We start from the raw sequence: 27,971 nt of genomic DNA on the forward strand, positions 1-27,971 counted from the left end.
GCCGACGTTGTTGTTGTCGTGTGTATGACGTCATGCGTTTCGACCAGTCAGGAGCCGGCGACGAGTCTCCACGATCACCTTTATTGCCCGCGCTCGAGTCCCCGCCGGACGAGAAGCCACATCGTCACGCCGGGCGGCGCATCGCCTCTTCACTCCCTCTCTCTCTCTCTCTCTCGTTCAATCTCCACCTCATCGTCTTCTTCTTCTTTTTATTCTTCCTCATCTCTCTGTCTCACTCCAACTCTCACATCCTGCTTACAGGATTTAAAAACCGAGTTCCCGTAAGTATGACCTCCCGTTTACCGTTCTCGTTTCCGACGTTTCTGCCGCGGTATTTGATGGGTCTATGCGGGGGCCGTCATTTTACCCCTCCCGGCGTCGAACCCCTGTGTTTTCCTCCGTCGAAAGTGCTCTAAATGTTTCATTTCAGTAAAATAAAGTCATATTCAAAAACAAAAGTTTTAACGGGTTGAACAGGGATTCAAGAATGGGGCATGTCTGGGTCTCACGGGGACAGTGGCGTTTACCGGGGTGGGAGGGGGAGGGGGGTCACAACTGTACCAACCAATAAACCTTTTGTAACTATATGTATTTATTTTTTCTTGTCCATGTTAAATCTAACCTACATATCGTCCCCCTCTTAAAATAATCGCCTAAGTCATTTTTTACAACAATGTTTGTTTTTTGCCTAAATCATCTCCTCATGATGCTGACCACCTCTGGCAAAATTGCCTATATCCTCTATTAAACAGTTTTTTGTGTTTCCTGAAAAATCTGAAAAAAAAAAAAGATTTGGGCGATTATTTTAAGAGGGTGATGATATACTGGAATTAAACTGGCAGTATAGATGGGCAGAGGGAGGAGACAGGTGTAGCATGCTCCAGGCAGTGACGGGTCAGAGGAAGCTAAGGTCAACCTAGTGTAATGAACGTGAATGTGTAATGCATGCACACATCTACTGCACGCCTTCTGCTACTTCTGTAGGTACCATGTCTTCTCCTCCTCCTCCTCTCGGCTTTTCTCTTCAGGGGTTGCCACAGCAAATCAATCTTCTCCATTCAACCCTAGTCTCTGTATCCTCCTCTCTCACACCAACTACCTTCATATCCACAACTAGGAGCGAATTTGTGTGCAAATGTGTACTTGTGTTTGAAGGCCGTCAAAAGTTTATCTCAAATGCTGTTTATTCAGCTTTAAGCTACGAAAAAGGGGAAAAGTGATTTAAATAGAGCAAATGTCCAGACTGTTGATGGAAATTCTGTGAAATCATGAATTTATATTATTAAATCTTCCCCAGCATTCATAACTTATTTCTACACTGTACATGTGACTATAAATGCTTTGAATCTTGAATAACTTCAGGGGGTAGTTCTTGGGGAAAACAAGTTATCTTCACTATAAATCTGTTTTTTTCTGTTTTTATTTTTCTCAGCACAGATGATTCGCTCTCTCACTTTTTTCTTTCATTTGCTTTCAATATGTAAGTTCCTCCTCAAGAATGATGTAACTGTGACTAATCTATTGGCTCAGCAACTTGTGCTAACAGATAGACTTGGCGAAAGATCAAAACATTTTTTTCTTATACTGGCAGAGCAACCTGCTAAATATAATTGGGAGGAATCTCAGGGGCCCCATGGGTGAACCATCACTGCGGTGGGATAAAGGGGCTCCATGGCCCATAAAAGAAGTTGAAGAAAAGAACAGTAGTTTAACTTAGCTTTTAGTAGGGTGCCTGTTAGTTATAGTAGTAAGAGGACCACAGACAGGATTTGACCATTTACAATTTTGAATTATTAAAATAAAAATAATTGCACAATTGCTTTGGAGTAAGAAGCAACCCTGCCTCTTTGTGTAATTGTACATTTACACGGATGTATTATGCAACCTGTGATTGCCCTTTCTGACTTTTCACAAGAACCGGTCCTCAAATAAATTGCCCCAAGTTGTCATAATCAAAACGAAAAAAAATAAAGGGAAGTGGGTGAGATCGTCCACAAAAATGAATGAAACAAGTTGATGTTTCACAATTCCGTAATACAGGTTGATCCATCGTAAATCTATTGTACCTCAGAATGTCTCTTGCCCATTTTAAAGCCATTTTAGAGTTTAAAATGTTTTTGTGTTTGTTTTTTAAAAACTAAAAGTCATTTTACATTCATATTTTTATTGTCTATGTATTATTTGTTTATTTATTTCTATTATCTGAGCCATGCAGCATGATATGACCTAATTTTGGTCAGACATATAATTATAATTTAGACTATCATTAGACTATCATTAGACTATCATTAGACTATCATTAGACTATCATTAGACTATCATTAGACTATCATGAGACTATCAAAATAAAATTTGATAGTCTAATGTGTTTCCTGGAAATAATATTCAGGTGAAACTGTGAGCATGTGTTTATGTAAAAATGGTTTCATTTCTCATCTTTTTAATGCTGCAAAATTCAGCTCTGAAAATAATCCACAAACAAGACTCCCCTATGAAATCCTCCAAAAACACTAAATCCCTTTGCTGCTTGATTGCTCTTTTTGTACAATCCCAAATGTGGAAAACTCAACAAAGTAAAGATGAAATAATTATAGCTAAAAACAACAGCCCCCTGCAAAGTAAATGTCTGAACTTTCCATGGGTCCTCTCTCCCTTTGACTGCAGGCATGATGATCCCCATCCAGAGCTTCACCAACACGAACAATTGCTGACTAGACTCAATTATTGAACCACACTGCTGACAAACCCGCAAAACCCCTCAGTCAGCTATTTTATAAGATTTTTGTTCAAATTTCAATGTCTGAATAGTCACACCTTTTGTAAATACTTTGCTTGTTGAAGGACTTTACCTGAAGTATGAAGCAGGTACATTGTCTTATAATGTTGTCAAAAATGACACAATTTATTGCATTTATTTGAACATACAGTTGCTTGGAATACAGCTCTATTACAAACCAGCTGACTGATATTTTGAATAGCCAGACAGTGCAATACTATCTCTAAATTAAGTTACATGTGGGGAAAATTCAATTTTACCATCTCATGGAAATGAGAACCAAGAAGACAAAAACATTGGTTGTTGCGGTTCAATAAAAATGTGTATAGTGATGTCGAATGGTCATCCCCTAATTATGACATATCATAGCATTTGCATTTAGAGTTTGTATTAGTTTATCTTGCCAACCTATGTTAGATCTGGACCCTTTTTTTAAATGCCCCCATGGTTCATCCAGAGACCAGGGGAACCGCTTTTTTTAAACTTCTGGGTAGAAGACATTTCCCAAAGAAAAGTTCTATATCTCTACGCTTAGTGTATCATTCGGCCTTTTGAAGTTAGCAAACTACATAGGTCCCCTTTCACGGGCCCCCTCTTACTAAATAATGACTTCCATGTTTTGCCATCAGGTCTAATGTTGGACGTTGTCTATCTCTGACTAGACAATGATTGCAGATGTTGTTTCTGCTTGACCGCCTCAGAAGTCTAAGTCCCCTCTCTGCTGCCTCTCTGCAGATTTTCTCCACCTTTTGGACGGAGCATCTTTCACCATGTCTCTAGGTACAGTGGTTTTGGCCTACAGCGGTGGACTGGATACGTCCTGTATTCTTGTGTGGCTCCGGGAAAAGGGCTACGATGTCATCGCCTACTTGGTGAGCTTCGCCTACTGGTGTATGTGCTGCAATGCCACTCTCCCAAGTTGCTGACTAGTTGGTTTCATTTACATTGAGCATATCCCAGAAGTCCGCGAAAAGTTTTCCAGACGCGGTACATCATAGAGGCATATAGGCACCATTCATTTATTGTTGGTAGGGTATTGTTATGGCCTCTGTAGGTTTTAACCCCAGCGACAGGATTTGGCTTCACGCTGCAACTGCAAATCTAGCCGGATTTACTTCTTGGTCTGTGACGGACTTGAACTGCTAAACAGGCGTTTTTTTTGTACTTTTAGCTATGCATTCAATGTTTGACTGTAGACGGGTGTTGGTTTATCACAGGCCGTCACGGCAGGAAAGCTGCAGCCGTCAAACTTTCAGCCTTTGACCGTGTGGGGTTGTAGGGTAGCAGAGAGGCTGTTTTGCATTAATACGTCATTAATTAAGAGTACGGCACCCAAACAGAGTATCAAGGAATTGCCTGTTAGGTGGATCATTACACAAATTAACAGTTGTGTCTTTCACTGCACTGTTGAAATAACTGTCATACACATATGAAAAGTTATATGATGCACAATAAGACATTAATGAAATAGAATACTTATTTTTCAAAAGCTGTAGAAACAGATGTCACCATTAGATTTTCTGATCAATAATATTAAGCTGCAAAAGAAGTTTGTCTTAATCAGTGTGAATGTGATTTATTTCAAAAAAGGCATGATTGCAGAGGGACCCTCAAAGCAAGGATAGTAAAACATCTGCGTCAGATATGTTCTCTGTAACCTCTCTTCCCCTTGTGTCTTTGCAGGCAAATATCGGGCAGGAGGAAGATTTTGAGACTGCCCGGAAGAAGGCAGAAGCCCTTGGTGCTAAAAAGGTGACAGACTAACAACATATGAGACAGCCATTATTTACACAAGCAGATTTCAGGTGTCTTTTATCCAAGAGTGTTTGAGTATGATGTCTAAAGTCATAGCTGTCCTCTAATCAAGAGATTAGGTAATTAATAGATCAATAACTAAATATAATTATAAAGTAAGACAGCATAGTGGTGCTGTGGTTAGCATTTTTGCATCACAGCAAGAAGGTTCTTGATAGGATTTCTGACAGGTGGCCTTTCAGTGCAGAGCCTCCATGTTCTCCCTGTGTCTCCACGGGGTCCCTCCGGGGTTCTCAAGGTTCCTCCCACAGTCCAAAAACATGCACAAGGTTCATTGCAGACCCTAAATTGCCCCGACGTGTGAATGAGAGGGTGAATGCTTTAATGTCTGTATATGACGTGCGAATGCGAGGGTGAATGGTTGTCTCTGTATGTGTCTATGATCTACTGGCGAATATTTATGGACAGAAAATGAAGGCCACATTGCAAATTGATGCAATAAAATGTCATTTTTTTGTAAATATTTTTGTTTATACATTACCTTTTGTTCATTGGATTGGACCTGTATGTTATGGACTGCATTATTGCACTGCCTTTTATAAACTAACAATCTATGATCAGAAATGTCAGTGTTGTGCCAAGCCATTTTTGAACATTCCTATGCCTTAAGTATTATTCTGCCAGCTTGAAGTCTCCAGAATAAGATAAATCACAGCCTTACTGTAGTTCTTCTCTATTGTAGTTCTCTCTGATTTAAGTAGATTGGCTTTATATAGTTGTGTCATGCTACCAATCAGTCAGCAGGGAAGTGGTCTCTTCTAAGTTTGAGGTACCATGAAATGACTTAACTATGAGTATAGCCTTATTCTGTTTCCTCCCCTTTGTTTTTGTGCAGGTTTTCATTGAAGACCTCCGGTCAGAGTTTGTGAGTGAGTACATTTGGCCCTCTGTTCAAGCCAGCGCTGTCTATGAGGACCGGTACCTGCTGGGCACCTCCATCGCTCGGCCCTGCATTGCTCGCCGCCAGGTGGAGATTGCACGCAGAGAGGGTGCACAGTTTGTGTCCCATGGCGCCACAGGAAAGGTAAAGACACATGAAAAGTTTCCCCTTGATCTGTCAAGCCATTTATACCTCAAGGTCTTCCTGGGGTGAGCTGCTGCTTTCCAAGAATGTCAGTTATAGAGAAATCTATGTTCAGTGAAATAAAGAGGAACTAGCTGTAGTTTTACTCGTGGTATTCAAAAGTCGCAAAATGTGTTTTAAAAATCATCATTTTAATTTAAAAAGAGTAATTTTTCCACAGTCTGAATATTTTTTTGTATAAACTTTAAAATGGACAGAAAATAGTTCTTTATATATGTGTTCACAATGTAGTATTACCTTGACTAACCTACTCCCATTCCAGTGTAAATCTTTCACACTTCAAGCTGCACAGGAAAAAAACTCTTTTCCATCGTGTTTGAGAAAATAATACACATTCTTCATAAGTAGCCATTACAAAAATGAGTAGTTTACCAAAAAGCACAAAAAAAGATAATGAATTGAAATACTGCCACGTTTTCTTTTAAGATAAGTCGAAAGTTCTATGCAGAAAAACAAACCCAAGCAGGCATTTCAGATTTTGACAACGTTTTTAAATAGTTAACTTGTGGAAATATAAAGTATAAAGCAGATTTACAAGCAGTGTGTGGCACCAGTTCTCTGCAATATTCATCTTTCTTCTTTCTTTAGCACTGTTGTATCTTGTTTAGATAAGCAGATCAGTTATTTACGGAGTCTGGCTCCACAGATGAACTCCCTGCATGAGCAAAAAGGTGCCACTCAATTCTTAAAATCTCTCAAACATCCTGTCAGTGCTCTTGTCCACTGACCGCAGTGTGGTCTGCAGAACGTCAGCGATTTGGTCGTACAGTTGAATATTAACCATTTTCATCCAAAGTGCAGCAATATTACACATGGCTAACCTCCCTGGAGCTGTTTTCACTTTCTCCGACAAAAACGTCACTTTTTTGTTTGTTTTTATCCACTGCTTAGAAAACAAGATTGCAGTAAATAGACTGATCAATGTTTGTCTTCTAGGTTCAAACAAGTTTATTTTGGTAAATTCATTTTCACCTGCACTGTGAACAATTACCTACAATAAGCATGTTTGACCAAAACTACAGCTTTCCCCAGACCTCAAATTATTTCCTTGAATTTTTTTCATTGTTTGTTGACTGAACTGTAGGAATTCATGCATTTAATTCCCCTGACTACTTGTTTTGTTTCAATATTCTTCCTCCGTAAATAATGTGTATTAATGTCACGCATTTCAGGAAAAAAATATATTTTTGTTGGTCGTGTCAGGACTGCCCTGTAATTATTGATCCCTCTGACTATCAATGCAATGTCCACTTTCTACCTGAAGATGGAGACAGACATCATGTCACGCAATCGAGAGTCCAGATTGGGAAGTCCTATTATGAGTGACATGAACATGTGACCTGGAGAGTTGCCCGTAGTGTAGAATGTTTTTACTTTTGTAACTGGGACAATGCATGCTGCTCATGTGCTTTTATATTCCTGGAGAGGAAGAAGAGAACACCATCCACAGAAATATTTGACAGCTTGGAAATACCAACTTCATTGTGAATTTTAGTTCAAAGTTGGCAAATAGTCGATTGAGGCTGTCGTATTTCTCATTAGTTATCAAGACCTATTTTAAAGTAACATGCAAAAAAAAATCATATTTCCAAAATTCATTTATTTTGATCACATCCAAAACTTTGATTTTTGATTTGTAACTATCAAGAACAATGCATTTACAGTACAAATAAAGAATCCATGTTTGGTCAAGTGAATAAAGCTTTAGTGCTCAATAGTTCCTTTATTTCGGACCCTATGTAAAGATGACATTGCCCCCCCGGCAACCATGAATTATTACCTCTTTTGTGTTTTTCAGGGCAATGACCAGATTCGTTTTGAGCTCACGTACTACGCCCTCTACCCGGAGGTGAAGGTGAGTTTACTGATGTTTTTACAGATGTTGGTCCGTTGAGAACCTCCAGTTCAAACTCTCTCTGCCTCATGATCTGTTCAGATTATCGCTCCCTGGAGGATCCCTGAGTTCTACACCCGCTTCCGAGGGAGACCAGATCTGATGGAATATGCAAAGGTAGTGTAAGTTTCACACGCTTCAGTTCTGAGGCTTTTCTGTTCCTAATCAACATGCATGAGTAATGTTTTCACTCTTTCATATTTCAATTTTCTGATACAAATTACAACCATCCATCCTATTTATTCCTTCTTTTAATGAGACATAATGAACAATTTGGCCCTCCACCATTGCAACTTGGGTTTTGCACAGATTCAAGCAAACTCACTATCATGTCTTATTGTCTGAAAAATGTAATCATGCAAATTCTATAGAGAAAAAAATGCCTGTCCTGAATGTAAAAGCTAACAAGGAATAAAAACAGAATATATTGCGCTTTTAATCAGTGCTGTTTCCGTTAATTCAACTTCAAATACAAACTTGTAATTAACAGTTGATTCCAGAAATGTACCTCAGGGACCACACGTTCTTGAGCACAGCCATACATGAATTGGGGTTATGACTAGTTTGTTCCAATAGAGAGCGCTCATGATGTTTGAGTAACTCAGCATCTGGCTGTCTGGATTAAGGGATAGGGAGGTGGGGAGTGAGGTTTCCATACTATCCCAATTTTCAAACGGTGAACACAGCAAAGGTTCCTATTTGTTGTTTTTTTCCTTCTTCCTCATTTTGGAAATCTTTAAGACCAGGCCACCATGCAGAAGCTGATGGTTTATAGTTACACAGCATGTCGTAAACCAACCTCTGGGAACGGTTTATTTGGTCGTATGCATTCAGAAAGTGTTGCCATAATTCCAGGATGTTCTCTATCCTTCATTTGCAGTTACCTTTGCAGGAAAACAGAATGTATGATAACCACTGCACTTCTTTTGTCATATTGTAGAAACACAGCATCCCCGTGTCTGCCACTCCTCGGGCACCCTGGAGCATGGACGCCAACCTCATGCATATCAGGTTGTTCTCTCGTTCAGTTTTGTAACGCTATATGTGATGTATATTGTCAGATTGTGCAGTTGAGCACTGGGAATAATTCCTCTTTCCTTTTCTGCATAGTTATGAGTCTGGCATTCTGGAAAATCCCAAGGTAAGACCGGATCCTAGCCACTTGTACACAAATTGTTAAGCTCTGTGCACTGATAGATTTGTAGGGATTGTAATTAGTTTCACAGAATATTCCTCTTTTGTCATAACAATGTTGTATTTTTTACAAATGATTAATTTGATATGACCATAGATTTAAAACAGCAGTGAGCTCATAATCACATCTTCTGACACGTAGCGGTGCCACCGCAGACACGATTCCCTCTCCCAAAGTGCATGAGTCAGTGATGAGGCACAGTTTGAGTTCTGCTGGGATCAGAGGTCAGAGCAGTACATACAGGTTGCCCCCTGTGACCCTGAAAACTCCCATCTCATGGTTCCTAAGTCTGTTTCTGTGTCTCTCCTCACCCCGGGTCCTCGCCGGGCCCTGGGAAGAGCCTGGGACACACAGACACTGACTTGTCGTCAGCAACGCTTCGACTAATTCCCGATTTCATGGGAGCTAGGGAGGGGGAAGGGTTAGGGCATTGCACCCAGCTGGGGCCTCCTGAGTTCCAGCCCCAACTCCTCGAGTCCTCATTGTTCCACTGGTTGCGCTGCCGCGGGCTGCGACGTGGGAGGGGAGCCATTTCATCGTGACACCGTGACACCAAAATGTCACCAGTAACAGTAAAGTACAAAGACAGCACACCAGACAGATGAGTCCCCAATGGACGGGGTTGTCACAGGGAGGCGAGGGGTCCCGCACTGCTGGAGTGGAGATGCAGGGCCACTGTAACTCAGACCTCTATCTCTCTGTCTCTGTCCCTTTCCCACCCCTCTGCAGCCCCTTTAGTGGTCGCACTGTTGAGAAAAGTTTTGAAAAGAATGAGACAAACCATCTCAACAGCATAGCAATATATGATGACAGTATTGTGTCACTGATTTCATTCAGGGCGTTTTGTGTCGGGCCATTTACTCCAATATTGAATCGATTAATGGCATTAAATACAATGAAATATTTATGGTGCAGGGGTCCCCAGTGGTAAAAGGATTTGAATTCATTATCCAGGACGACTGGATCCTTTCCAAGTATGTTTGTTAATTGGGGGGTCATTTGAGACGACACCGTAAACTAACAATAAAGAGTCTAGAGTAAACATTTGGTCTTAAGTGTGACTTAATGTGAATTTGCCGTAGCCACGCAACCAAAAATAACTCTTTTACCCAAAATGCTCAAACATTACCAATGAAGTCGGATCAATTTAGCTGGTCATCTGAAGCAGGTCATCTTATTCAAAGAATTGCTTCGCAGTGCATCGTCCCTCTCTCTCCTCCAGTTACAGCCCTTTAGGCCGGGGGCGGACCTCGACTTTTTACCCCCCTCATCTCTCCCCACCTGCTCTACAATGGCTCCCCCTCTGCGCACAACAGACCAGGAAATGTTCAAATGGTCGATCACATGTTCGCCTGTAGATAAGAGCTCCGGTTACACTGTGATTAACACTGTATCCTCCTGGTAGCCTGCAACCATCCTGCCCATTGGACAAAGTAACCTAGAGACTGTTTTATTTAGTCTACCTGTCATCATCTAGTAGCATTCAACTATTATCCCAGGGCAGTTTCAACTAGAACTTTGTCATGTTCATTAATCCGTGTAAACCTTTTATCTTCTAAGATTGCTGGAGTTAATGCAAAAATATGCTGATTTTATTTTAGCAGCAATCATTATGTGGTGGCATTTCATCAAAATGATTATTGTAATGCTTGTTGTTGGGTGTCTTACCTGTACTCCCAACCCTAAGGCAGCCTTACACTTGTCCTGAGTCATTAAAACAGCGGCTTAGTCTTAATTATAGCCTCTGTAAGTGAGCTTCCCCTGGCTCACTTACTTCTTTGATCAGGGAATATATGGGCCACTGATTGTGTCAACCACAAGTCAAGGAGCGTATCTTCAGGCCCTTGTTCATTTAGAGGAAATGAAAACATGTTTGCAAATGAAAACGGTCAGTGGGCAAGCCAGAAAGATGGATGGACAGGGGAGTGCCTGCAGGGGTAGGAAGTCAGCTTGGAGGTGTGTGTGTGTGTGTGTGTGTGTGTGTGTGTGTGTGTGTGTGTGTGTGTGCGTGCGTGCGTGTGTGCGTGCGGGCATGTGTGTGTGTGTGTGCTTTTAAGCAAAGAGGTCAACATTTGTCATTAGCTTCCCTCAGGTGTGTTTGGTCTAACCTGTTGTAGTAAGCTTGATCTATCCGATCTAACCGCACATAAGTCTTATACACTTATGGGAAGAAGTCTTAAACAAGAGCATTTTGTAGTCATGGAGATTTACCTCAATAATACCTACATATATTTGAGCCACCTTTCCCCATTAGTGGGTGTCAAGAGATTTGATTTGCAGAAATACTGCAGAATTTCTTTCACAGCCATATCAGCAGCATGACTTTCAGTCACGTGAAAAAAAAACCTGCAGCACTTTAATCCTTTGTCTTCATCTCATTTTGAGTATTCAACATGTCATTTATGTTATACATTCTCGCCAGTCCATCACAGTCACATTTAGAGATATCTAACCATTCAGCCTTGCATTTGCACGTCATATACTGACATTAAAGCATTCACCCTTTCATTCACATGTCTGACGTTCAACATGAAATACAGACAGTGCGCTCTAAAGCTCAGCCTACAGGCTTTTAGTTGGTTTTCACCTATCAAGTATTAAACTGTTTGTTTTTTTAGGGATGTGAAAGGTAAGAATACGATGCGTATAAAACTATTTTTGCAATTTATCAAACATGCATTTGAATTTGAACAGAATCAGGCACCAAGTCCATTCTTCTTGTGGAACCACAAACTTTGATCCAAGTTAAAAAATGTTATGGTAAATTTCATGTGGAATTTGCCTTTTATTTTAGCGTGGACACAGGCATTGCAGAGAACATTATGGATGTGGAAAGTTCCTAAAATGCATTTAAAATTTAATGGAAGTTTATTGGGGAAAATGTGTATGTGCCCAGAGCGTACCCAGCAGCGTCTCCATGTAAGAGTTGTTTGTTGTCAGGGGTCTGTTTTACCGAGAGCCAAATCTTAACCAGAATGTCCTGAGAGTTAAAAATAAATGTCTGTCCAGCATATTACCTGTATATTGTTTTATTCTTGTCCCAATTTGCTATGTTTGCATTCTAAAGAGAAGGACAGAGTTGAAACGTGGTGATTTTAGCGTCAATTCCAACCCATTGCTCCAAAGATGTTTTTTTTCCCCGTCGTCTTCTCCCCCCTAACCCCCGCCACCTCGCTTCTTTTGGCCCTGTTGGCGTCGATTGAAATCCAATGAGGCAACTAATATGTGGAAAGCAAGAAATTTACTTGCTTTAAGTTCATGCGTCAGCCTTCTCCTTTGCTGCATGGGCCACGTTTAGCACAACAATATGGCAGAGGCAAAGACTGTCAAAGGAGCTGCTCAGTGTTACATGATGGTGCGCTTCACGCCCCATTTCCCACCAATACCCGCCGTACCCCCACCTTCTCTATCTCTACCTTTTCCTCGCTCTGAGGGCCATGGCTGTGGGACAGGTCCACCTGCAGGGGGTTTGAATTGAAATGCATTGATCTTTCACACATTGAAAACAAGCATATTCCCTTACTTTCCCCTCTTCTTCCCGTCTAACAGCCTTTTGAGAGTTGGATCTCTCCTATTACTGTGCATGGCGTAGCACAGCTCCAAGTCACAGGTTGTGTCAGACTTCAGTTTATTATCAATTAAGGAATTAAATCTACAGTTGTTATTTTTATAAATCACTAAGACATTTTGAAACTGTGCCAGTGTCCTAGATTCATCATGTACAACTCTGTGCTTTTCTGTATTTCCTTCGAGGCTTGCAGAGCAGTCCATCTACTATGACACCCCAAAGGAATAAAAAGGTTTCGCGTTGTGCGTATTTAAAATTCAGTCCATCTCCCCCAGCCCCCTTTTAAAGAATATGCATCAAAAGGCTTTTTAGGGAAGTCATTTTGCCCCTCTCCTGTTCGCTCTCATTTGGCATCTTTCAGGGCACTGAGGCAGAAAATAAAGGAGAGGGAGACGGACGCCTTCTCGGTCAATTTTGGTGTTTAGTTAAAAGGAAGGAAAGTGATTGCGCCGCTCGTTTTCTCCTCAGTGACAGGCAGCGAGCGGATGCCGATTAGTTATTGTATGATGATTTAGTGTCTGGTAAAGCTTTCCATTTAAATGCACCCAGTAGTTATTTTGCATAGTCCCCCTGCAATTTGCTTCAGCTCAGGAGACATTGGCCATCGTCTATTCTTAATGCTGTGTAATTGTTGGAGAGACGCGCCGCTGGGCGGACACTCTTTTAGGCTCCAGCCATGACTTACAGAAATCATTCCTATCACCTAGAAAATACAAACAAGACAAATGTCTTTCACCCTGGACAACTTCAGCGGAAGCAGTGACTTGTGTCGTGCCCATTTTGCTGAATTATTGATTTGAGAGTGTAATGGTTCAGAGTGGGGAAACCAGCTGGGAAGAGCCCGAGACTCATGGTGGAGTTGGCAGATCAGACTTTTACAGACAAGCAGAAACATTTTCGAGAACTTGTTGTTGCTCAAATAGGTCCTGTCATAGTATCAGGTGTGTTTTGACTTGTCAAGTTTTCACTGTTCAGGCGGATGTGAGTCATTTCTTCCTTTTTGCCCTTTCCCATTCTCCTCCTGCTGCATCCCACTTCCCCCAACTCCCCCTGTGGTGAAGGGCCATTCAGGGAAAATGAAACCAAATAGAGGAGAAAAATGGAACATTGATTTTCTTTTTCTTTCCATCTTCACTCCTGATTGCATTTCAGGTTTTTCCTCTTTCATGCATCACCCTTTCTTTTCTTCTACCTGCCACATCTGAAGTAGTCTGAATCACTTCACACAAAAGTCTTCACTTACCGTTCTTATGCGAGGTCTCAGAAGGGTCCCAGCTATTTAGCAGCCTCAATAGTGTGTGTGATATTTGTTTTCCAGAATCACGCACCAGCTGACCTGTACTTGATGACCACCAACCCAGAAGACTCTCCCACCAAGGCTGAGGAACTGGAGATAGAATTCAGAAACGGTATGTGCACCCGTCACCTGTTGAATCACCTTGCGAAAGACTCCAATGCAATTAAGGTAATGAGGCAGGACGGACAAGATCATCAAAATTAAATTGTCTAATTAATTTTCAGGTTCAAGGAGGGGAAAATGGGGTACTCCACAGTACTATACACTCTATTTGTGAATTAGTCCAATTGTTATGTCCTTGCATAGTCTAAAAACCTATTTCTTATTATTTCACATGAGAATGTAGAATTAATTTTTCTTTAAAACGCATTAAACCAATCTTGTAGAAGGCATAAACAACATCTACGACTTCACTAGTACCGCAATTTCACTCATCAGAAGTTATTCTGACCAAACCAAAGTTTGTCTGTTTCAGAACACAGTTCTTGCTCTCCTTCCAACTGACCAATTAATTCACGATTAATACCCTTTCATTATTCATTCTTTTTATTTTCTGGGTGCGAAAACGGCTCATGACAGAAGGCCATGATATATGTGTGTGTGTGTGTGTGTGTGTGTGTGCGTGTGTGTAGCCTTAACATGGTTGTGTACACGAACATGTTTGTTTGTTTAAATGAAAGAACAGATATGGTGTCCAGATTGCAAAATTTAAAATAAAACATACCAACCGTGGCATATTTTCCAACCACATTTTTTCTCCCTTTTTCTTTAATCCGATAAAAATTCATATTTATGTGGCTGTCTGTTAATCAGCTGCTAAAACAGACTGTTTTTTTTTTTTTTTTTTATCGCGATGTGTGAGGGTTCATCCAAGTTGGGTGTCCGGATGGCCGAAGTCAGTGCAGAGGAATCCCTGACTAATACGTCTGGCATTGATGAGGCACTTAAAGCTAGAACCCCTTCAGTGGAAAAAAAAACAAATCCTGCAGACAGTGACAACTGATACCTGTTCTTTTTGTTGTTTTTTTCTTAACCCAAACTTACCAATTGGAAACCAGTATGTTGTTTAGAGTTGTCCATCTTGAGGGAGTTCGGTCTGTCAGCAGTATAGTGCTTGAGCACCCATTCAGTTTGAGCTAGTAAGTGGAATTGATTGGGTAAAACGTGTCATCAAATTAGCAGTGCAAATGAATTAAAAGATTCATTTTGAAGGCCTAATTTCAATTTCAATTATTCCCTATATGATGTCAGACTGAGGTGTCCACGTTACACACGATTCCTATAGTTAGCATGGTGGCGCGGAAGGTTCAGTTTTTCCCCCATGAATTTTCCAGACACCGACCTTTCCGTCTCAGTCTGTCGTCATTGTAAGTCAACACTCGCGCAGTGTGGAAATGGTGGGAAAAATTGTAAGGAAGGGCCCAGGAACACAGAGTGATGTTTGAATGTTAAATGCATGCTGGGCTTCTTATAACTGGTAGTGGTCCACATGAGCTTGACAACATTTTTGTCTTGTTGTAACCCAAAGGCTTAAAAATAAAACCTCTTGCTGTGAAAGATAAAGTCAATCAGTTTGTCAAGTAGGTCCTGGATGGGAAAAGGAGTGAGATTTCTGAATCCGCTCATTCCACATTTTCCTATCCTTAATTTTTAGTCTCTCTTCCAAGCACTTCATTCCTTAATCAAGAAAAAAAATCAAAATGTAACATCTTTTGTTGTAGTACTGCAGAACATGCTACCACCCTTTCGTTTAACACTTGTGTGGGTGATAATAGCTTAATAGTGGTCTTTTGGAGGTTTCAAAGTCATTACTGATTATCACTCTAGAGCTTCTTAAACACATCTGTTAGGGTTGATGTCCTCATTTAGTGTCTAGTCCGGTCCACTGCTCTTGTTACTTTACATCAGCGTATATCACCACAGGACTCCCTGCTCTTTATTACCATTCCCGGCCACCCAGCTTCATCCCCAGTATGTCACTGCATTGCTTGGTTCAAACCTGCCATGTTTGGCCTCGGGGCACACACACGGACCGGAAGCATTAAGCCCATCTAATACATGGAACCCCGTAGGGCTAGAGCGACGCTCATTAGATATATTGCTGCAAGGGTCAGGCTGCATAGTAGAAAGTGTCACATGTTTGCGCAAAGATAAAATGGCAAGAAACATCCTGCCCTGGGGCAAATGGCACAGATGTGCTTTCATCCACGGTCACAAGTAGGGGCTGAAGAGCATGAACATCAATGGGCTGAGAGACACTAGCTCCCCTCATTACATGGTCTCCAGAGACAGCTTTATGAGCTGTAAAAGTGAAATTCAGCAGGGTTTGGCGTGAATTTTTGTGATACAGCTCACAAAAAGACAGCCACGAAGACGTTGGCAACAAGTCCAAATCTCTCTGCATCACTTTCCTTGAAACTTAAGTTTAGCAATAAATCAAGTGGGTTGGTATCACTTCAGCCGGAGATGAGCTATGCATTTTTAAACTGCTGATGGAGTAGTAAAGCTCAGACTGGTTTCGCGGGTCCTTTGCCGGCCTGCGCTGCGTTTTCACACAAATTCTCTGTGCCTTTATTGAGCGCCCTATGACAAAAGCTGTTTTAGTTGTCCACACAAAGGCCCGAGCCTACTCCTCCCTCTGAGCACAAGATCAGCACAAGAATGTTTCATTTCATTCCCCCTCCCACCTTTTCATCCCTGCCATTCTCACCAAAGTTTTCTCACTGATTAAAAAAGAATATTTAACGACAGCAACCTTTTCCCCCCGTCAAACACCTCATTCTCCATTCCTCACCCTTTTTTTCAAGCAAAAAAAAAGCAAAAGAAAATCATCCCTCCCTCCTTTCAAGCCAAAGAAATGGAGAGGAAAAAGAGACAGAGAGGAAAAATGTAAAGCAGTAATTTTTCGTACAACTGTGTCTGCGCTGCCATTGTCTGCACTGTTAGGCTGCAAAAAAACTGAAGAAAAGGATCACGGGGAGAAAAAGACCCCTCATGATGGAGAGAGTGAGAAAAGGAGAGCGCGGGGACGAAAGGCCAGCCCCTCCACTCCCACGTTCAGACACTTTTAATTTATTTGAACTTTTAATCTAATTATTAGGTATTCGGGAGGGGCAGCATTTTAATAATTCACGTTCGTGCTGCATACTAGGTGCTTTTTTCTTCTTCCATGGGAGCCTCGAAGATTCCCGTGATAGTCAACAAAGCCCTTGTCCACAAATATTTCACGTGTCACTCCCATCGCAGCTTTGTAAACGCTGGATGGTGATGGAGTATTAGCACTTTTTTTTTCAACCCTAAGTTCCCCTGATCCTAGTGAGGTTCTCAGACTGTTTTACTCTACTCAAGGAAACACACTCCTCCCCACATGTCCCCGTTTGTTTCCTCATCTCCACCTTTGGCCCGTGTTGCTCATTGTAGACCGTGAATGAGCAGGTCCCTGACAATGATGGATGCGCACTTGGTTTAAGTGACTTTTGAGAGGAAGCGTGTGAAGTGAACGTGGGTGTCTTTCTGAAGAGGAAAAAATGAAAACAGTCCATGTGTGTGTTTGTATGTCGGGACACATGACGATTAGGCGAGTGGTGATGAATCCGCAAGTGGTTTTGTCCACTATGCGCATGCGCGTTGAGTGCACAAACACTCACTGACGCAAAAAAAATCTCAGCACTAAAGGGAGTTTGGGTAACAAAGCTGCGTGTGTAATTGAATTAGGTAAAGGCCTGCCCACGATTTCACAGCTTTCAAATGAGCAGAGCCTTTGAATTTATTAGCCCTTCTCACTGCCTCCTTTTGTAATGGTTTTGCAGTTTTGGCTGACGATTATTGATTTTGGTGGCTGGGATAATGACGGCTTGTCAGTTGATTTTATCAACTCTTTACTGCTTTTTGACAATGCAGTCATTTGAAATTAGCTTTAAAAAATTAATAAAGACACTCCCTTTCCCCAAACTATACTGTGATAAAAAAATGTTTTGCAATTGTTCTTTGTGGGCTATGCATTTGTTTGCATAGCGCAATCCTATTTCTACAAATATTCATACAGTTGCAGTTTTTACTAAAGTTGTATAATATAATGTATAATATAATATAATATAATATAATATAATATAATATAATATAATATAATATACTGATAAGTTCACATTCGCTTTGAGATTAAGTCCTGCCTTTTCTTATCAGTCTAAAAAGATGCTGGGTGTTTGAAGGTCTTAGATGCTGGTAGTGTTCTGTGCATGCACGCCTTGTCTCGGGCATTTATGGTAGATGTACACCTGGAATTATGGGGTTTTGTGATGATGGTGATCCAGGAATTATTTGATAATTTCAAACTATCTTTAGCTGTCGACTGTCTGTATCTTTGCTGTGACTCTGCTGCTTCCTGTTTCAGCCAGAATACACTTGAAAAAGAGGTTTTTAATCCCAATACAGTCCTCATGTCTAAATAAAGGTTATAAATAAAAATGTTGAAAAATCCCTAAAAGAAGTGTGACAATAATTTATATTTTTGATTTGTGAATTTTTAGATTAAAATATACTATATGTGTTATTTTTATTTTTTGTACCCGCAATATGTCCCACATAAACCGATAGCATCTTTCATTGTTAGTTAAGACATTTACTCTTTCTTCCTTCAGGAGTTCCTGTCAGGGTGATTAACGAGAAGCAGGCCATAATTAAGGATACACCACTGGAGATCTTGGTCTACCTCAATGAGATCGGGTACGTTTTTATCTTTGTTTCTTCTTTTCTAGCATATTCTTAAAGTTAAATATGTTTTTTCACTCAAGAGTGAAATTGATATCTCATCATGGGCCAAGACAATTTAACTGTGTGATCATTTGCCCACTGAAAGGTGTCTAACTACCTATTGATCTCTCAGAGGAAAGCACGGAGTGGGACGTATTGACATTGTGGAGAACCGTTTCATTGGGATGAAGTCCCGCGGTAAGGGATTAAAAATATACTTTTTCCATCTATTCCTTTTCTTCCCTGCGATTTGACAGGGTTTCTGACAACCAACAAACACTAACACACTTAGCAGGTGTAAGGACTCGCTCTCACTGTGAAATATTCCTCGATTTTTATTTTATTTTTTTCCTTCCTATTCACACACATTCCTTTCAATATCCAGAGTGTTTATGTAATTTGGCCTTATTTTACACAAGCACTTTAAGTGACAAGCTTGCTGTTTCATTCCATCTGATGGAAACACAAAAGATGGTTTTGATGATTTAGCTGGAATTATAAGTTACATCCATAACAGAAGAGAACACTTCTCTAAGAGCACACTCACACACACACACTCACACACACACTATCTGCACCACCCAGAACAGAGTTTTGGAGGCATCTCTGTTTTGGCTCTTATTTTGTCACGTCACAAATATATAACTTCTGCGCTGTTCACACGCACACACGTGCACGCACACACAGAGACATTCTCCCCCCCCCCCCCACGACACTATGTGCCATGATTGGGAAATTGACTGGCCAGACTGCGGCTGTGACTTGACTTGGCAGGTAGAAATTGGAAAATGGGAAGCCCACTTTTCTCTCTACTCGTCGAGACAAAAGATCAAAGCTTTTTCCTCCAGTGAAGCAATAGTAAGAGGTGGAGCACGAGGCATCCTGAGTGGTTGAATAAGTACCATCCCGCGGCCGCCATGGTCACAGAATGGCAGTCGTGTTATCACAATAGATGATGGGGAGGATGGAAAGAGGACGTGTCACTCTTGTTTCCTCTGGGTCATGTTTATTTGTACAGGGTCAGAGAGGCAGAGCGATTTTTGAAAAGGTTTGTCAAAAAATGTTGCCGCTGCATCGCGCACAGTTCCACGTCTTGTTTGCCAGACTAATATGTCCGGCTCGTCAAAGCGCTGTCAGACCTCTGACCTGTGCACCGTTGACAGCATGGGCTGATCTGCACCTGGCATATATGGAATATATGTAATGCCTATATCTTTCAAGATGGGGATAAATCATTTTTGCAGGTTTAAACTTATTTTCAGTTACCTCACAGTCTTTCAATAAAAGGTTAGGTGTGATTTATCAATATACATCGTATGTTTTATGCAATATCTCAGCATGTGATGCAAAATTGTAACATCTAATCAGGAGTCATTGTTGGGGATTTTCTTTGATACTGACATTTACATGCCAAATCAGATACATAACATGTTAATCATTTTTTTCTTCAAATGATTTGACTTAAAAGCAACAATGCATAAAGAAATGACCCCAAAATCATCAAGAAATCACTTTTTGATTTATTGAAAATATAGTGAAAATGAAATTTCTCTAAAGATGATGACAGTCACTTTACTTATACCTCCCAGCCTCCACTCAACGCCTCAGCCCATTTTTATCCACCCATGTTTATTCCAATCCTTCCTTATTATACTGGTCCCAACCAGTATAATAAGTTAGCCCACAGCGTCTGAGGGGATCAGCCCGGATCCCCTGCAGGGATGCAGCTTGGTTAGCATACCTACAGTTTTCAGATTAAAACCTCAAAAACCACTGGGGGTGTTTTTTTCCCCTTTAAGCTTAACTCAACTGCCACAGTTAGGGCTTACACAGATATCCTGTCATTGTTTTCCTCTCTCTGTTAAGCTAGCACTCTTTTGGAACAATTAAGCCAGGTTGGCTCGGAGGGCATTTTTAATGCATTTATCTGATAGAGCCAACGGAAATGTCCTTACGTGCCCTCTGCGGCCCTGGATCATCAGAAAGCCACAAGCCATTCTAGCTCAGGTGGCAACCTTTAGAGGCTTTGGACAATTAGCAGCATCACTAAGCTCCATTTTAGGCCACCGGCACAAACCAAGCGCGTCTCCTTTTTCAGATCCATAGCGTTGTTTCAGCATTTTGGAGCTGAACAGCTTAGACTAGATAGAGAGATTAGATTGTGTTCATGTTTAGTTTCTCAGACTTGTGAACAGTTCACAACTAGAGAAACCTGGATGACGACCACCAGGATTTTATAATCCACAGCTCTAATTAAATAAAAAAAGTGATGAGAATTTCCGTATAAACTGAGGAGCTGTGCAACATTTCCAGGCTAAGACTCTTAAATGTTTCCAATGAAGCTCTTATTTCTGCCGTCAAATCCATCTTGCAGAATTTCCCCCCACTCTTCTTTTATGTTTAAGTTGACATTTGATTGACAGCTTCATTTCTCCTGTCACCTACCTCATCTTTCCTCTCCGCGCCTGTCCCTCCCTGTCCAGAGGGGGTAAATTGCAGGGTAGGCAGAGCCCTGGTCCAGGCTGCAGGCTGGCAGGGGCCTCCTACCCTGTCATTTACACAGAACAGACTCATCCATGTTTTGCGAGGCCTGTCTGTCAGACAGCTGATGACTAATAGAGGTGACGGCTCGCAGTGAGCTCAGATGAGCAGCGCCTTTCCAATGAAAACCCATTGGCAAAAGTGATGAAGGTGACCACGGCCGTGAGGATGATGCTTGTTAAAGCAATATTGAGAAAATAATATATGAAGTAATTTATTGTGAGTTAATTTTGCTGTGATTGACTGATATTTTTTTATTTGCCCATTAGGCATATATGAAACACCCGGAGGCACAATCCTGCTGAAGGCCCACTTAGATATTGAGACCTTCACCATGGACAAAGAGGTGCGCCGGATCAAACAAGGACTGAGCGTCAAGTTTGCCGAACTTGTATACAATGGTAAGTCACTTACTGCCCTAACGTTCCCTTTCACATGAATTAATGCACAATAAATTACACTGATACATTTTCTGAGTGTCAATGATCCTGGAAAATGATTCTACCTCATCTTATTGTGAATGATCAAGCTTTTTTTTTTTCAACTTCAAATACTCAGCTGTTGCTCACAGGATGTCCCTGACTTCCTGTAAAGACCATTGTTAGTGTTTTATGATATGAAACATAGCTGAATGAAGTCCCCCTCTACTCTACTCCTCCTCTTCAAAAGGAAGATGCACCGGCTGATTCTCTACAAGAGAATCTGCAGGGATGACTATCAGTCTCAGCATACACTGGAATAATATGACTTTAGTAGTCCATGCTTCTATGTATTTCTCATAAATTAAGTTATTATTTTCAAAAGCATCATATTATCTGACTGGCCAGCCTATTTGATACATATGTATACATTTGAAGTAAAAAAGTGAATATATTGGTAAGTGAATGCTGGAATTGGAGCTGCCAGGCAGGAGGTTTGAAGGAAGACCAAAGAGAAGATTTATGGATGTAGTGAGAGAAGATATGAAGGTAGTTGGAGTGAGAGAGGAGGGTACAGAGAATAGGGTTAGATGGAGAAGGTTGATTTGCTGTGGCGACCCCTGAAGGGAAGAGCCTAAAGGGGAGGAAGAAGAAGATGTATACATTTGAAGTAGAGTTTACATAAGCCTGAAAAAAGCTGTGCTTGTTCTTTCTACCCAATCTACAGTACATTTGAGCCACATTAAATCCAACCTTTTTCTCAATAAGTGCCGTGATATACCGGTAATTTAAATACAGTTTTGATTGATTTAAGTATCATGAAAATGCTCAAAATTGGTTTTTAGCGTATTCTGCAAAGGTAACGGTCTTTCCTGCATCCTGAAATGACTGAGACCAGGAAAAAGCCATTTCCACATGCAGAACAGACAATAACAGAGAATAAGTGCACTCCCATGTATGACTTATTCTGTCTCACACAGGAACCTTGAGCAGCAACGCCAAAAATAACAGTGTGCACGAGATATTGTATTTAGATCCAGGATGAGCCGCCAGAAATCCACCTGCGATCCATCCCCCCTGAACAGACACACCAAGATTGCATTGGTGATGGGTATAGAGAACCCTGCAGTACAGTCTACATGCATGACGCTGGACAGCTGCAGAGGCATGACATTGGCTTACCAGTCCTATAGGATAAGAAATCTTTAAAACAACAAACTCCTCTTTCTACACAGTGTAACTCCAGGTACTCAATTGCAGTATAGCATGTTTGCATTAAATATTATCTTCTACAAGTACTACAGTTAAAGATAAATACATTGTTTGAGCCAGACTGGTGCTTGTTTTTTTATCAGGACGGGCAAATATCCCTCCTACTAAAGCACTCCAGTGCAAATGTCGAGTGTGTAAGTGAGTGAGAGATAGAGGGAGAAAGAGAGCTTTTCTTGGCTCAGGTGTCTTAATCCTCTCTCTTGCTCAGTCTCCAGTCCTCTGCACCTTCACCCACATAATAGGATCAGTGCCATTAGACTGACTACTAGGCCACTACTTCATGTCTCTCCTGAGACATGAAGCAAACATACACACACACCCACACACCAAGGTGTTACCTTCAGAAAGAGGGAGATTAAACCCACTGTGGATTTAAATCATTAATAACCCAGCGGATAGATTGCAGACAAGTGGTAGTAATGGCAGAGTATCTTATTGTAACAATCCACCTGCCTAAATACGGCATTATTTTAGAGGAGAGTGTGCAGAAATCAGGACGTGCATTGCCAAAGAATCAAGGACCATCTCCTCGTCTGTGTTTTAGCATACTTTGAATGTAAACAAACCGTATTATTGATAAAGGCATAATTAAAAATGACTCATATCAGCACAATTTACATTTGTACGTGAAACTAAACACATACTGTGAGTGCAGACATAATAGGAATCAATAAAGTACTCGTTTCCAGCACGTCTTGCTAACTAAGCAGCAATGAAAACAGGGGAGGATTTTGTCTTTGAATGTGGATACACATGGAGGTGGAGGTCAGGTTCTGATGAGAGTAGAACTCCTGCTGATTGGTGCCTGACCTCCACACATATGCAGATTCAACCCCCACCCATCTGTCTGCAAGATACCAGTGGGCCTGATCAGCCTAGTGGGAATTAAGAGAGTTAATTTTCTTTCTTTCTTTTCAAGAATCTGCTCTCAGCTGTCGTTATCCATGCATTAGATGCATGGAGCACACTGCGTGATGTAAATAAAAGAATATTTTGACAAAAGAAACCAAAGCTGAGTGTTTATATGTATTTTTGTACATGGAACACAAGCATGTTTATTATGTGACCAAACCCAGGTTTTTGCTTGTGGTTCAATGAATGCTCTGCAAGTTATCATTTCTATATCTGAAAATAATGCACGTTTTACAGTTTTAGTTGGCTTCTGTTTCCTTTCTCCTCGTAGGCTTCTGGTTCAGTCCTGAGTTTGAGTTTGTGCGGCACTGCATAACCAAGTCCCAGGAGAACATCGAGGGAAAAGTTCAGCTGTCTATCCTCAAGGGTCAGGTCTACATCATGGGACGTGAATCCCCCAAGTCCCTGTACAATGAGGAGCTGGTCAGGTAAGCAGGGGGAAGAAAAAAAAAGATTTTCGTCACACACAGGTGACCTTTTGTGGTCGCATCAAAGCTTGTTCTTTTCTGACAGCTGTGTTTGTTCATCTGTTCCACACATCCACGAGTTGCCCTGTTGTTGGGTCAGTTTGACCAAGTTCTCTATTGACTTCCACATCAACATACTATACCAACCCATTACAAAGACATCAGAGAAGTGTCAAGCTAAGTTCCTGGGGGGCTAGGCCCACTGCCCCCCAACCACCACCCCCCCACCCCGTGGCCTCTGAGCTGTGGTAACAGTGGGTTTGTTCAGGCCACTGACCCCAGATACCCTCTGGGCAGGCTCAGCACTGACCAAAGTAAAACCCGTCCATATGCCTCTCCATCTCCACTTCAGTAACACACACTCCAGTTGTACCCTAGAGTCAGGGAGCTAATAGCTTTCTGAGCCAGAGGAGAGAAGTGATTTCACTGGGCTTTTAACAGAAAAGTGCCAGGGTGTCACGCTTGTTAAGCAGGTCAGCAAGAGCAAAATGTGAAAACATAGTTGCTCATTCAGCTTGGACACACCAAAACCCATAGTGGGAAAAATTTGCTCTTGAGTGTATATTTTGTCCCAGGAGGGAAAGAAAGAGATTATACTTTTTTAAAGGCGATTCTGATCATGAGCTACATTCAGACTCCGTTTCCAAGTAATCCCTCAATGTTGCATGAGTTGTAATTTATATTGTCAGTTGCTAGGAAACTCTCAAAGGAAAGCTTGCGCGCTTACCTCTATACTACACCGAATTAGACCCTGTCGCCGTGGCAGGAGGACACATCAGTGTGACAGAGGCGTCGTGTTTCACCATCACAACATCCTTGGGCTGCCAACAGATGGGCCCAGAGGTTCCTCGTGAAGCAGCTCATTACAAACATCCCAAACAGAACCCAGAACACATCTGTCACTGAGGCAGTCGCCCACGGTGATACACAGATTCACATGCAGCCCATCAAGACTATCGACATGAGCGGATGCTTACCGTTTCCAAATGATGGCAAATATCTGAAACTTACTTGACCATGTGGCCATAAGTACATTCAAATACTGATGTGACCCTTTTTGATACTGGAGACCTGCTCAACAAATTTCAATGAATATTGTAATGTGTGTTAAATATTGTGTTTGACAGATTGTGTTGAGGTCTCTTGGGGAAAAAAACAAAACAAATTTCTATCCCCAAATCTAGCATCCAAAAACAAATAGTAACTCCTCTTATTGTGGATTTGCTGCTCAGGTATTTATACAGTCCCAGCACAAAGAATAGTTTATGCGTCTGAGATCATTAGAAGTAGGACAAAGGTCTTCTGGAGTACATTGAAAGTGGTCATCTACCTTACCAATATTATTTTCCATTTTTTCAAAAACAACTGAGTGAGCTATCTGAAAGGAAAACTTGCGATTGTGTTTGTGTGTTGGGGGGTTATGCTATGTTGCTTTCTTCATTTTTTTTCTTCTGTAACAACTCATTGATTCTATTAGATTTCTGAAAATCGTCTTACAACCCCCCTGAATCTGATGTTGGCCTGAATTCCTGCTGTGGGAGCCCCTAGTGTATGTGGGATAATCCACAGCATTTTTGATTTGTTTTTATTGATTATTGGAGGTTAGTCCCACTCCATTATATGCACAGAATCCAACATGCAGTGATACACCTGGAAACAACAGTGTCACACACACACTCATTTGCTATTCCATGACGGACTGCTACCATCACACACACAAGCACACACACCGACATACACGTAGACCAGATTAGACCTAAAACCCCCGCCAACATCCTGTTGGCTCTCCACAGGCAACAGTAAACTGCATCATTAACACAGTGGTAATACAGCCCGTCACCGCACCCATCTGAGACAGAAATGTCACCCTCGCCGTCCGCGAGCTCTGCTCTCAATTAGACTGCAGGGTTTCTAATACACAAAATATCATACGCTTACTCTCTCTCACTCACACACACACACAACTGCCATATTCTTTGAAACCACTCACTCATAATGGTGTTCAGGTGCCGGGTAGGGAGTCTTGCATTGAGAGTTGATTATTTAGTTGTCGGTCTTTTCTTTTTATAGTGTTTATCCTATCATTTGTTGGCAATTTCCTCTTTTGCTAAGTGCTTTTGAAGAATGAGTGCACGCAGTACATTGAGAGTTGGGGTTGGCGAAAGGAGGAGAGGACTCGGTGAGGAAGTGTATTAAGCACTGCAGGTAGAAACTGCTGTAATTACACTGCACACGGAGTCTTTGTGAGACACTTGCACACTCTCAGATCAAGATTACTATACAATGTACTGCCTAAACAGCACAGAATACATACTGACACAAGTTATAGATTAACTACTTCTTTATAGAAACAGTGGATAAACTGAAAAAAATAGATTACAAAGTCATTTCTACACTTAGATCACAGCTGATATGATGGTTTTTTTCAATGGTTTCCGTGCATCATTTATGGTTTTTTTTTGTGTACGTGAGTGTGTTTTCATTTTCCAATACTTACTCCGTTATTCCAGACAAACTGCAAACTTCAAATGGTAAAGAAGAGCTTTTGGGGGAATATCGACCAAAGCATTATTTCCAAAGAGCGGTTTATCAATGATCCAGTTATCCCAGTGGTTGATGAGGCTCCATTCCCCTCGTGTTTACTTCATTGATACCAAACATCGCAATTACACCTGAGGATCCTCTAACCTTTACCCCTCCTTTCATCAGTGCTTTTTTGGGCCGCTTTCTTCCAAACTAAACTTTGAGGACTGTTCTCAGTTCTTCCTCTTGCTCAGGGATTATGATTCATTGTTACATGTAGATTAATCAGGATTAGTTGACTTTTCATTGTCATTATTTTGGGTCCAGACCTGTATTCTGGAACTATGGTTTGAATTCACGATTAGGCTGAAAGTGAGGGAATGTTATGGGAGAAATGTTGAATGACCCACAATTGCATTGTACTTTTCATACTCATAATTTTTTTATATAACTGATATATTCATAGAGATCAATTTCCATATTATTGGTATATTTTATTAGCCATAAATATTAACTCCCCTTAATTGGTGATTGACATACAGGCGCTCCCTGCAAGTTTATTGTTTTATTTCTGACACATGAAAATAGAAAGAAGAGAGCACAGTTTCAGCTCAATACTGCAAAAAGCAATCTGAGGCACGGCACGGAGGGGGTTACAAAAATGAAAATGCCTTTAATTTACATGACTGTAGTCATAAATTACTCTAGACTCGAATGTTTTCTGTTACAGCTCACTTATTATCCTCCTTTTATCAAGTCATACTCCGATGCCTCTTTTTTCTTGTCTTGTTTACCCCACAGCATGGATGTTCAAGGAGACTATGACCCATGTGACGCCTCTGGATTCATCAAGATCAACGCTGTCAGGTCAGAACCTCTCAGGCCATCACCAAAATCATTGATTACCTTCATTTCTCCAAAAATGACGGAGCATTTACAGAATATCTCGTTCTCCTTTCTTTGTCCTCCACTACAGGCTGAGGGAGCATAGTCGTTTGCAGGGTCTTTCCGGCACCATCAACTAAAATGTTGTGAATCCAGGGGTGAAAACTGCAGGGGCAGGACTTGAATTCTACTAATAGTTTGTGGAATTTGTGATTTTTTTTTTTTTCAGGGTAGTGTATGACATAGAATTCATTCATGACATTGTTTTATAAGTACTTCACTTACTGGCATTCATCCTGCCCATCCCCGGTGAAGTGTGGCTAGTCATTATCAATATTTCATCAATACTCACGCTAAAGATCAGGAAAAAAAATTGTGCAAAGCATGGTGAGCTAAATCTATTTTTTATTATTTTTACTGATTATTTTTCTCACCTCTTCAAATAATTGAAAATAAAAGCTGAATAGATGCTTTTTAAATACTGTGTCATTCTCATCCTTCATTGGTTAAAAAGTGTTCAGCGAAGAGACAAATTCAAAGTATTTTTCCTCCTCAATATGCAATTCTTGGCCTC

At 41.1% G+C, this 27,971-nt stretch overlaps 1 protein-coding gene across 1 annotated transcript; it reads left to right on the forward strand.

Moving 5' to 3' along the window:
- The first annotated feature begins 106 nt into the window (after positions 1–106).
- Positions 107–27,876, forward strand: ass1 (argininosuccinate synthase 1). Its single transcript, XM_086152164.1, has 15 exons — positions 107–281; positions 3,512–3,648; positions 4,460–4,528; positions 5,427–5,615; positions 7,474–7,530; positions 7,612–7,686; positions 8,510–8,580; positions 8,680–8,710; positions 13,651–13,741; positions 18,267–18,351; positions 18,512–18,576; positions 21,189–21,320; positions 23,794–23,950; positions 27,314–27,379; positions 27,489–27,876. Exons 2-15 carry the CDS (start codon positions 3,547–3,549, stop codon positions 27,535–27,537), a joined length of 1,239 nt encoding a protein of 412 aa, XP_086008290.1. The 5' UTR covers positions 107–281; positions 3,512–3,546; the 3' UTR covers positions 27,538–27,876.
- The last annotated feature ends 95 nt before the right edge of the window (positions 27,877–27,971 follow it).

Source organism: Fistularia commersonii, chromosome 9, assembly GCF_037954325.1.
Source record: "Fistularia commersonii isolate RoL2024-O1a breed Wild chromosome 9, RoL_Fcom_v1.0, whole genome shotgun sequence".
Lineage (NCBI taxonomy): Eukaryota > Metazoa > Chordata > Actinopteri > Syngnathiformes > Fistulariidae > Fistularia > Fistularia commersonii.